General features: G+C 41.1%; 1 protein-coding gene across 24 annotated transcripts in view; it reads left to right on the plus strand.

Moving 5' to 3' along the window:
• Positions 1–13159, plus strand: part of SCMH1 (sex comb on midleg homolog 1 (Drosophila)) — a 189595-nt gene that overhangs the window by 67991 nt on the left and 108445 nt on the right. For all 24 annotated transcript variants that reach the window (XR_002345255.1, XM_021096943.1, XM_021096949.1 and 21 more), the window contains one exon: positions 10372–10606. Coding sequence is in view for 23 of the 24 variants with exons in the window: in XM_021096943.1 (XP_020952602.1) it covers positions 10372–10606 (235 nt within the window). In the remaining variant the exon portion in view is untranslated. The remainder of the gene's footprint in view (positions 1–10371; positions 10607–13159) is intronic.

Consider the following 13159-nt stretch of genomic DNA (forward strand, 5'->3'; position numbering starts at 1 on the left):
ATTAAGTCTCTATAAAAGATAATGTGTAAACGATGATGTTATAGAAGTGATAACGGGTGTATTAGTAATAATAGCATTAAAGCTAGGGGGAGAAATCTTAGGTACACTATTATAAAATTCTTATATATGAAGTAGTGTATTATTATTTGTACATAGACTGATAATTTAAATATCTTTACTCTAAACCCCAAAGCAACTACCAAAGTAATAGAAAATAGCAAGATGGTAGATTTAAATCCAGCCGTATCAGAGAGCTCCCAGTGTGGCGCAGTGGAAACAAATCCAACTAGGATCCATGAGGATGCGGGTTTGCTCCCTGGCCTCACTCAGTGGGTTAAGGATCTGGCATTGCCATGAGCTGGGGTATAGGTTGCAGACACGGCTCAGATCACACATTGCTTGACTGTGGTGTAGGCCAGCAGCTGTAGCTCCGATTCAATCCCTAGCCTGGGAATTTCCATGTGCCACAGGTGCAGCCCTAAAAAGCACGTGCGTGCACACACACACACACACACACACACGCGCACGCGCACACACACACACACACAAATCCAACCATATCAATAATCTAATTATAAGTGGTCAGTTTGGATATAAAAGAAATTACATTCTGCCTGTAAGAAATTATACTTTAGGAATTCCTGTCATGGCTTAGCAGTTGGCGAACCTGACTAGCATCCATGAGGATGCAGGTTTGATCCCTGGCTGTGCTCAGTGGGTTAAGGGTCTGGTGTTGCTGTGAGCTGTTGTGTAGGTTGCAGACATGGCTCAGATCCCTGTTGCTGTGGCTCTGGTTTAGGCTGGTGGCTACAGCTCTGATTGGACCCCTAGCCTGGGAACCTCCATATGCTGCAAGTGCAGACCTAAAAAGACAAAAAGACCCCCCCGCAAAAAGTACACTTTAAATGTAAAGACACAAACAGAGTAAAAGAATGAAAAATCATACACCATGCTGACATGAGTGATAAAAAGCTGAATTGGCTATAGTAATATCAATGTATGTTTCAGAGGCAAAGGTACTACCACATATAAAGACAGTAATTTTATCATGAAAAGGGGTCACACGGTTCCTATTTAAAGCAAAAAATAATAGAACTGTAAGGGGAAATAAATCTAAAATTTGTGGAACTTTTAATACTCTTCTCTATAATTAAAGAAATGGAAAACCAGGAGTTCCCATCCTGGCGCAGTGGAAACTAATCCAGCTAGGAACCATGAGGTTGCGGGTTCCATCCCTGGCCTCACTCAGTGGGTTAAGGATCCAGCATTGCTGTGAGCTGCAGTGTAGGTTGCAGATATGGCTTGGATCTGGTGTTGCTGCATCTGTGGCTGTGGTGTAGGCTGGCAGCTACAGCTCCAATTAGACCCCTAGCCTGAACCTCCATATGCTGCAGGTGTGGCCCAAAAAAAAAAAAAAATTATAGAAAACCAGCAGGTATATAGTGGACTTGTGTAACACTGTGAACCAACCTGACCTGACATAAATGGAACAGTCTCCAGTAACAGACTATATATTCATCTGCATGCAGAGCATTCACCTTTTTTTTTTCTTTTTCTTTTTTGTCTTTTTGCCTTTTCTAGGGCCGCTCCTGCAGCATATGGAGGCTCCCAGGCTAGGGGTCTAATTGGAGCTGTAGCTGCCAGCCTACACCACAGCCATAGCAACACAGGATCCGAGCCGCGTCTGCAACCTAAACCACAGCTCATGGCAACGCCGGATCGTTAACCCACTGAGCAAGACCAGGGACCAAACCCACAACCTTATGGTTCCTAGTCGGATTTGCTAACCACTGCGCCACAATGGGAACTCTGCATTTACCAATTAGGACCGTATTCTACACATAAAACATTTGATAAATTTAAAAGGACTTAAATAATCAAAGTGTGTTCTCTGATTGCATTGGAATTAAATTAACAAATCAGTAGCAGAACACTATCTATAAAATCTCCAAATATTTGGAAACTAAGAAACACATTTCTAAGCATACTATGGATATTTAGAAACAAAAAGGGATATTAGAAAGTACTTTCAACTGAATGAAATGAAAGCAGAACATTTCAGAATCTGTGGGATGCTGCTAAAGCAGTACTTTGGAGAAAAATTATAGCACTAAAATACCTATATTAGAAAAGAAAAAACATTTTAACTTAGTGACCTCAGCTTCCACTTTAAAAAACTAGGGGCGGGGAAAGCAAGCTGACCAATTAAGGAGAGGAAAGAAAATAATAAAAGAGCATTCAAGTTCCCCAAGTGCTGCAGCAAGTAAAGGATCCAGCATTGCCACTGCAGCGGCCTGGGGCACTGCTTTGGCGTGAGTTTGATCTTTGGCCTTGAAACTTCTGCATGCCACAGGTGCAGCCAAAAAAGAAAAAGAAAAAAAAAGAGCATAAATCAATGAGATAAGAAAAAGAAAAATAATAGAGAAAATTATTGAAACCAAAAAATGATTCTTTGCAAAGATCAATAAAGTGATAAACCTCTAGCCAGATTAATCAAGAAAACACAGATTACTAGTATCTGAGCTGAAAGAGGTAACATCACTATTGATTCTACATATATTAAAAGGATTACTATTTTAATATTAGGAACAAATTTATGCCTTTTTTAAGGTTTTGTTTTGTTTTTGCTTTTGCTTTTTAGGGCCACACCCATGGCATATGGAGGTTCCCAGGCTAGGGGTCGAATTGGAGCTACAGCTGCTGGCCACGGCCACAGCCACAGCCACAGCAACAGCAACAGCAACACAGGATCCGAGCTGCGTCTACAACCTACACCACAGCTCATGGCAACGCTGGATCCTTAACCCACTGAGCAAGGCCAGGGACCGAACACGCATCCTCTTGGATCCTGATCAGATTCATTCCCACTGCACCACAGTGGGAACATCACCTTTTAGGATTTGAAAACTTAGATGAAACAGATAATTTTTATGAATGATGCAAATTACCAGTGCTCATTCAAGAAGATAGAAAACATCAATAGTACTGCTTCTGTTATAGGAGTTGAATTCGCAGTTCAAAATTTTCACACAAAGAAAATTCTAGGCCTAGACGACTTTGCTGATGAATTGTTCCAAACATCTAGGGAAAAAATAATGCAAATTCTACAGAGTCTTCTGGAAAGTATAAGGGAAAGGAATACCTCCCTACTCGATCTGTGTGATAAGCATTAATCTAATACCAAAGCCAGGCAAAGGCATTGAAAGAAAAAACTACAGAGCAGCATCTCATGTGAAAACACATGTAAAAATTCTAAACAAAATTTTAAGAAGTTGAATCCAAAATTGAATCCAGCAATACATAAAAATAATTCATCCCGACCAAGTGGGTTTTAATTCTGAGAATGCAAAGTTGATTTAACATTGAAAAAAAATCAATGTAATTTACTGCATGAACACACTAATGGAAGATGTGTGGTGATCACAGTAGATGCAGAAAAGCATTTGACAAAATTCAGTGTCCAGTATTATGAGAACAAACACTCAACCAACAAGAATAGAATGGAATTTCCCAAATCCTATGAAAATCTACACATGGTATCGTACTTAATGAATTAAGATGAAATGTTCCCCCATAAGATTAGAAACAAGATAAGAGTGTCTGCTCTTGACAAAATCCAATGTCCAGTATTAGTGAGAACAAACACTCAACCAACAAGAAATAGAATGGAATTTCCCAAATCCTATGAAAAATCTACACATAGTATCGTACTTAATGGGAATTAAGATGAAATGTTCCCCCATAAGATTAGAAACAAGATAAGAGTGTCTGCTCTTGTCACTTGTATTCAACATTATACTACCAGTACCACCATATACCCCAGAAATAAAAGCAACCCAGACTGAAATATTCGAATAAACACAAAATGAAATATATGAGTGGTGTATAAGCACATGAATTGATTGTCAAAATTATTTCACTAGGGAAATACAAAGTAAAAATCATAATGAGATGTCTCTATACATTTGTTTAAATGTCTCTGATAGAAAAAAAAAATACCAACCATACCTAATAGTGGCAAGGATGTGGAATAAATGAAACTTTCGTAAACTACTGGTAAAAATGTTAAATTTTTTAAATTGCTTTGGAAAATACTTTGACATTAAAACTTCAGCACATTACTGAGCAAAACAAACCACTAAATAAACTAGGAATTAAATGATACATCCTGAACATGAAATATATATATATATATATATATACACCTCAGGACTAAAGCCAGCGTTTTACTCAGTGGTTGAAAGTAACTCCATAGAAGATACCATGTAAGAGAGACTCCCTTTTATAAGAGCAACAAAAAATTAATATTTAGGAATAAACTAACATGTATATGAAACACTAAAATAAAACTTTAGAAAACACTTACCAAAAGCATGATTCATTATTTAAAAAACTCATTAAGTTAACATTGCCAAATTAAAAGCTTCTGCTATTCAAAAACACTTGGTAAGAGAAGGAAAATAGAAGCCGTAGACTTGGGGAAAATATTGGCAGATCACACACAGCTGACACCAGTAATCTTCAAGTTGATATAATGATTCGATGTAATTCCTGTCAACATCCCAGCCCTGTATTTTGCGGAAAATGACAAGTTATCCTAAAATTCATATAGAAATACACAAGACCCAGACCAGCCAGAACAGCTTTGGGAAAGGAGAGCAAAAGTGGAGGATTTCCTGATTTCAAAACTTACTACAGTATTATGGTACTGCATAAATACATATATATAGCTCAGTGGCTTCGGTTTGAGAGTGACAGGCCAGACATACACTCATACGTTTATGATCAATTGATTTTGGACAAGGATGTCAAGACAGTTCAGTGGGATTTTCAACAGCTGATGCAGGGACAAACTGCATATCCAATTACAAAGAATGAAGTTGGACCCCACCTCACACCATATTCAAAAATTAGCTGCCAAATAGATGATAGTCATAAATGTAAACACTAAAACGAAACCAGTAAAATTCTTAGAAGAAAACATGGGAGAAATCGTCATGCCTTTGGATTAGGCAATATCTTCTTAGAGAAGGTACCCAAAGCACAAGCAACAGAAGAAAAACTAGATAGATTAGACTTCAGAGTCATCAAAATGAAAAGCTTTTGTGCTTCCCAAGACACTATCGAGAAAATGAAATGACCCCCACACAAAGGGAGAAAATACTTGCCAATCATGTGTCTGATGAGGGGCTTGTATCCAGAAGATATGATGGACAACTCAAAAGTTAAAACATAATTTCATTGTTAAATGGGCAAAAATTTGAATAAACATTTGTCCTAATACATCCAAATGCCCTGTGCGCACATAAAAGATGCACAACATTGGTCTTCAGGGGAATCTTAATCAAAACTGCAAGGAGGTAACACCTCACAAATACTGGATAGCTGAAGTCAAAAGGGCAGACAATAGCAAGTGTTTGTGAGGATATGAAGAAATTGGGTCCATCTATGTTGCTAATGAGATTACAAAATGCTGTGGCCCCTTTAGAAAACAGTGTGGAAGTTATTCAAAATGTTAAACATGGAATTAAGACATGACGCAGCAGTCTTACTTCTAGGTATATACCCAAGAGAAATGAAAACATACGACCACACAAAAATGGATACACAAATGTTCATGGCATCATAATATATAATAGAACAAGGAAACAACCCAGATGTCTATCAACTGTTGAGTGGATAAGCAAAAATGTATATCCGTTACAATGGAATATTATCCAGCAATGAAAAGGAAGTACTGATAAACACTACAGCATACATTAAACTTGAAAACATTGCGTCGAGTGAAGAAAGGAGCCACTCAGATTTTGTAGTATTTCATTTATACTAAACCTCCCGAAGAGACAAATCCATTGGTAGATTAGTTAGATTAACAATTACCAGGTATTAGACTGAGGGGCGAATGGGGAGAGACCACTAATGAGTAAGGGATTTCTTTCGAGGGGGATGATGAAAATGTTCTAGGTTTAGGTAGAGTGATGTTTACACAACTCTGTGAATGTACTTAAACTCTGTGAATTATACACTGTAAAAAGGTACGTTCTCTGGTATGTGTGTTAAATGCCTACCATATGACCCATCCATTCTACCGTTAGATGTTTACCCAAGAGAAAAGAAAGTATATTTCCGGTGAAGATTTATAGATGGATATTCCTAGAAGATTATTTGTAGTAGTTAAAAACTGGAGCCATGCCAGATGTTCCTCAGCATAATGCCACACTCCAGTGAAAAGAAGTGAATTACTGATGCACTCAGCAATGTGGATAAATGTTAGAATAGTTATGCTGAGGGATAATATCTACATAAAAAACCTGTAGCCAACATCATACTTAATGGTGAGAAACTAGAAGCTCTCCTGCTAAATCAGAAACAAGGACACTCCAGCTCACCACACCTTTTCAGCATCATACTAGAAGTCCTAAATATTGCAATAAGACAGGAAAAAGGATTTAAAGATATACAGATTGGTAAGGAAAACTAAAACTCTCTTTACAACTGACATTATTGTCTATATAAAACACCTGGACGAATCAACAATAAGAAGCAAACAACATCTAGAACTAATAAGCAGTTATAGCAGGGTTGCAGGATACAAGGTTAATATTGTATAATAGAAGCCTACTCAAAGCTCTGGCACTTGGATTTCCTGTTGTGGCTCAGTGGGGATTAATCCAACTAGTATCAATGAGGGCACGAGTTCGATCCCTGGCCTCGCTCAGTGGATTAGGATCTGACATTGCCATGAGCTGTGGTGTAGGTCGCAGACGCGGCTTGGATCCCGTGTTGCTGTGGCTGTGGTGTAAGCCAGCAGCTATATCTCCAATTCAACCCCTAGCCTGGAAACTTCTATATGTCATGGATACAGCCCTAAAAAGACAAAAAAGAGAAAAATTCTGGCACTTTATTTTACGGATGTTGATGAACTGATTCTAAAGTTCGTGTGGAAAGTTGGAAGATGTAGAATGGCCAGCTTAGCATTGAAGGAGAAGAACAAAGTCGGAGGGCGTACACTACCCAGCTTGAGGACAAGACAAAGCTGCCGTAAGCATGACAGTGTGGCAATTGCAAAAGAAAAACAGATAGGTAAGTGGAACAAAATAGAGAACAGAAATAGTCCCATATAAATATACCAACTGATTTTTGGCAAGGGAACAAAAGCAATACAGTGGAGCAAAGATGGTCTTTTCAACAAAGGTCTTAATAACTGGACAACTGCATGCAAAATAAAAAGTCTAGACACAGACCTTACACCCTTCACAAAAATTATTTAAAATAGACCACACCCTAAATTAAAACTCAAAACTGTACAACTTGTTGAAGATAACAGAGGAGAAAACCAAGATGACCCCGAGTGTGGCAATGACTTCTTAGGTACAACGCCAAAGGCGTAACTGTCGAAGGAAATAACTGATAAGCTAGACTTCATAAAAATCAAACCTTCTGCTCTATGAAAGGTACTGTCAAGAGAATGAGATAAGCCGTAGTCTGGGAGAAAATATTTGCAAAAGACATATCTGATAAAGGACTTTTATCCAAAATATACAAAGAACACTTTAAAAACTCATAAATAAGAGAATAACTCCAGGAGTTCCCGTTGTGGCTCAGTGGTTAACGAATCCAACTAGGAACCATGAGGTTGAGGGTTTGATCCCTGACCCCACTCAGTGGGTTAAGGATCCGGCGTTGCTGTGAGCTGTGGTGTGGGTCACAGACACAGCTCAGATCCCGTGTTGCTGTGGCTCTGGCACAGGCTGGTGGCTACAACTCCTATTGGACCCTTAGCCTGGGGTACCTCCATATGCCGCAGGAGCAGCCCTAGAAAAGACAAAAGGACAAAAAAAAAAAAAAAAGGAAAGAAAGAAAGAAAATAACTCAAAAATGGGCCAAAGATCTTAATAGACACCTCACCAAAGACGGGCAGATGACAAAATAGCATATGAAAAGATGTTCCACATCATTCGTTGTCAGAGAAATGCAAGTTAAAACAACAACGATCTGCCACTGCAGACCTCTCAGAATGCCAAAATCCAGAACGCCGATAACACCGCATGCTGGCAAGGACGGGAGCAGCGGGAACTCTCATTCGTTGCTCATAGGAATGCGAAGTGTGCGTACATTTTGTAAGACAGTCTGGTGATCTCTTATCAACCAAACATACTCCCACCATACAGTCCAACAGTTGCATTCCTTGGTATTTACCCAAAGGAGTTGAAAATTTATGTCCACATAAAAACATATGTATGGATATCTATTGGAGCTTTCCTCACAACTGCCAAAACTTGGAAGCAACCAAGATGTTCTTCCGTAGGTGAATATGCATAAATAAACCCTGGTATAGCCAGGCGGTGGCTGCACACACTCCAAAAAGAAGTGATCTCTCAAGCTATGAAAAGCCATAGAGGAAATTTAAACTCGTCTTACTAAGGGAAACAAGCCAATCAGGAAAAGCTATGTACTGTGTGATTCCAACTATGTGATATTCTGGAAAAAACCAAGACTATAGAGACGGTAAGAAGATAAGTGGTTGAGACTGGGTGAGCGAGTCGATAGAGCACAGAGCGTTTTTAGTGCAGTTAAGCTGTTTCGTATGATTGAATAATGATGGATGCTTTGTCTATGTTAGACCAATTCATAGAAGATACACCGCCAAGACAGAACCCCGGTGTAAACCATGGAAGTTCCTGAGCCAGGTGTCGGGCCACAGTCCTCATGTAAACTGTGTGTCAGTGTAGGTTCATCAGTTGTAACACAGGTACCACTGTGGCAGAAGATGCCAGTCGTAGGGGAGACTCTGCATGTGTGCGGGGCAGGGTTTTATGGGAAACCTCTGCCCCTTCCTCTCAGTTTTGCTCCAAATCTAAAGCTGCTCTTAAAAATAGTCTTAAACAAAACGCAATGAAGTATTGAAACATTGAACAATACGGATAAATATCAGGATAGTTACAGTGAGTGAAAGCCAATTTAAAAAAAGGATACATTCTCTGTGGCTCCATTTAAGTCTAGCAATGCAAACCAGTCTGCAGGGATAGAACGTAAAGTGCTGCTTGCCTGCAGACAGGGTCTGGGAAGGGCTGGACCGATCCCCAGGGGCACGGAAATGCGGGAGGGCATCCGAAGTCCTCGTCCAGCGTCTGCGCGCCGCCCACGGTGCCGGGGGTGTGGATGTGTGTCAGGACAACACCAAAGTGCATAGTTTACCGCATGTCAACTAAAACTTAAAGTCGTTTTAAAAAAATAGGGGTTTATCTATAAGCTAATGTCAAAATAAGAAAAAAAATAGGAGCTCCTGTCGTGGCTCAGCGGTTAGTGAACCCAGCTAGCGTTCGTGAGAATGTGGGTTTCATCCCTGGCCTCGCTCAGTGGGTGAAGGTCCAGCGTTGCCGTAAGCCGTGGTGTAGGTCACAGACTCGGCTCAGATCCAGCGTTGCTGTGGCTCTGGCGTAGGCCAGCAGCTCCTGTTCCGACTGGACCCCTAGCCTGGGAACCTCCATATGCCGCGGGCCCTAAAAAAAAGGACAAAACGACCAAAAAAAAAACGAAAAAGAATTACCCCCCAGTGCTTGGTCTGAGCGGTGGCCGTACAAGCCAATACACTGAAATGCTCCATGAAGAGGCACTAAGGCTGTGATCATTTCTGAAGAGAACATGGTGTCAGTACCTGGAGTGTTAGGGGTTCCGAGAAGGACTTAAGCAGGAGTGTTAGGGGTTCCGAGAAGGACTTAAGCAGGAGTGTTAGGGGTTCCGAGAAGGACTTAAGCAGGAGTGTTAGGGGTTCCGAGAAGGACTTAAGCAGGAGTGTTAGGGGTTCCGAGAAGGACTTAAGCAGGAGTGTTAGGGGTTCCGAGAAGGACTTAAGCAGGAGTGTTAGGGTTCCGAGAAGGACTTAAGCAGGAGTGTTAGGGTTCAGAGAAGATGAGATGAACCAGAACTTTTAGGGGTTCCGAGAAGTACTTAAGCAGGAGTGTTAGGGTTCCGAGAAGGACTTAAGCAGGAGTGTTAGGGGTTCCGAGAAGGACTTAAGCAGGAGTGTTAGGGTTCCGAGAAGGACTTAAGCAGGAGTGTTAGGGTTCAGAGAAGATGAGATGAGCCAGAACTTAAGCAGGAGCCATTTGAGACCTTTCCTTTTCTCACTGGTGAGTCAAAGTTCATGCTGCCGGAGAAAGCAATGTTCTCCCTTCATTTTACCTTTCAGTGTTTCTTCGGCACGGGGACCTTCCTGAGTGTTAGCAAGGATGCAGGGGGTTGTCCCTGGCCCAGCTGCAACCAGTTTGAGGCCAAAGTATAAACTTTCAGGCTCCATCTCTTACTCTCGTTCCTGAAAAATGCCATCTATTCTCGGTCTGCCTAATCCACGCGGCTTGTTCTCCGCAGTCCTGCACACCTCCGAGCAACGAGTTCAAGATCAGCATGAAATTGGAAGCCCAGGATCCCAGGAACACCACGTCCACCTGTATCGCCACAGTAGTCGGGCTGACAGGTGCTCGCCTCCGCCTTCGCCTGGACGGCAGTGACAACAAAAATGACTTCTGGCGGCTCGTCGACTCAGCTGAAATCCAGCCTGTCGGCAACTGTGAGAAGAATGGGGGTATGCTGCAGCCCCCTCTGGGTGAGTCACTAGACCTAAGCTCCCCATAGCCAACTAGTTCTCTTCCCAAACGTGTGCAGCCTATTATAGAAAAACGTAGGGTCCCCTGCCTATCCCTTCATTTTCATATGCCCCTGCCCCCCAAAAGAGGCCTACCTGAGATGAAATGAACTCTCAAATCTGGACCTCTCCATTCTGCATTAATTTAGGATAGGCAGGCTTCTCTCAAGCTCTCCTTTTCCGAACAGGATCCCACACCCCTCATCCTTCCTCGTCAGTTCCCTTTACCCTGCGAGGCAGAGTGAAGGGCGTCTTGTCATCTTAACTTGCCTCCGAAAAAACATAGAGCTTTCGCAGAATCCTACGCTGAGAGCAAGAGGTGGGAGGAAAATCCCCCAGTAGAAACAATGTGGTAAGGATCCCTTATCTCCTCCCCTCAATTCTCACTTGGTCTTTGGAACTTTCCCACTTTGAATCAATCATTAAGTAAAATGCATTATTTCACCTAAGCTAATAACCCCACTGTGTTTTTCTCCTCAAGATCAAATTCACTTTTTTTTTTTTTTTTTTGCCTCAGTGTATTTGACTGATTTCGCTCATGTCAGCAATTACTGCCCATCACAGTTGCAGTTTCAATAGAGGATAGAGAGAGCTGGGGTCGGGGCTGCGGGCTCTGTCTCCCTCAGGAGGCTGTGCTCAATCCAGTGAGCCTTGCAGGACGGTATCACGTGAAAGACCTCCCGGGTGGTTATTTAACATTCTCCCCCATCAAAGAAATTACTTGTAATATGAAATTTCGGGTGTATATAAAAGTAGAAAAAAGAGCACAGGTGAATATCTATGTATCCTTTATCCGAATAGTCAGTCGTGTCTTCATTGTACCTGCACACTTCCTGCCCCCTTCCTGCCCAATTGCCTAAACAGAGTATCATTCTCTCATTACATATTTATTATGTATCTCATAGGTAATATTTTAAAGACAATCATAATAACATCACATGTAAATACACTGTAATTCCTTCACATCAACAAATATTTAGTCAGTGTTTAAATTTTCCTTGTTGTCTGTCTGTCTCTGTCTCTCTCTTTTTTACGTTTTCTTTGAATCAGGACCCAGATAAGATCAGCATATTGCAGTTGGTTGATATGTCCCTTAAGCCTCTTTTAATCTGTGGATTTTCCTTCTCTCTCTCATTTTCTTCTTGCAATTTATTTGTTGAAAAAACCAAGTCATTTGTCTTTAAAATTTCCCACAATTCGATTTTACTGATTGTATGTCCGTGGTATCATTTAACATGCATCTCTGTCCTCCCTGCCTAGAAATTAGTAACTAGACGTAGAGGCTGGATCAGGTTCAGGTTCAGTTTTTTCACAAGAATATTTCATAGGTGGCGGTGTTTACCTCTGTTAGGAAGCACATGTGGTCTGATTGTCTCTCATTCTACAGTGTAGCAGCCGTTACTGCTCGTGGTCTGGATCAGGGGTTGACAGACTTTCTTAAAGGGTCAGAGAGTAAATACTTCATGCTTAGGAGCCATACAGTCTCTCTTGCAACTTGTCATCTTTGTCCTTTAACTCCAATTCCACCCCTAGCCTGGGAACCTCCACATGCCGCAGGTGCAGCCCTAAAAAGACGAAGCAGCCAAAGGCCATACATAAACAGATGGGCAAGGCTGTGTTCCAGTAGAGCTTTATTTATAAAAACATACAGCCAATCTTCTGGCTCTAGGTTATTGACCCTGATTTAGACCCATCAATTTATTATAGTTGCAAAATGGGAAATTTTAATATTACCATTTTGTCCACATTAAATGGAATATATCTATTAAAATAAACTTTCATCAACTGTTTGGTTATCCTGAGGTGTAGTTCATGCAGGAAATATAGTTTAGATGCTTGATATTTTTCTTTGTTTACCACTTTTCAAAATAATAAGTTGAATTACCCTCATCCACCAATATTATTTTCAGTGTTGTTGTTGTTATCTAATATCGTAAATTCTAAGATTCATACTTTTTTTTTTTTTGTCTTTTGTCTTTTTTTAGGGCCACACCTGCGGCATGTGGAGGTTCCCAGGCTAGGGGTGGAATCAGAGCTGCATCTGCTGGCCACAGCAACTGGGATCTGAGCTGCATCTGCTACCTACACCACCGCTCATGGCAACGCCCAGGGATCAAACCTGCATCCCCGTGGATCCCAGTTGGGTTCGTTAGCTGCTGAGCCATGAAGGGAACTCCCAAAGATTGATACATATTTAATGTGTTTCAATCCATTACACTAATTGTCCATATTGATTCTTGAATTATCCTGTCTTTGGCTTCACAGGAGCCTCATCAAGTTGTCTCCTGACTCTGTTATTTAATAGTTCCCTCGGATTTTTGATATTTCAGAAGGTTCCAGATTCATCTTTTACATTTCTTTTCCCGCATATGGAATCAGCTGTTTCTTTTAGGTTCCTGGGCTCCTTTTCGTGGGAAGTGGGACTTAGAGACCATAATCTGAGCGCTGGATTGCTCAGTGCTGCTGGATTGGTCATTCTTTCGAGTCTTTGTGGTGGAGAGAGGTAGGAACTAC

Source organism: Sus scrofa, chromosome 6 (assembly GCF_000003025.6).
Source record: "Sus scrofa isolate TJ Tabasco breed Duroc chromosome 6, Sscrofa11.1, whole genome shotgun sequence".
NCBI lineage: Eukaryota > Metazoa > Chordata > Mammalia > Artiodactyla > Suidae > Sus > Sus scrofa.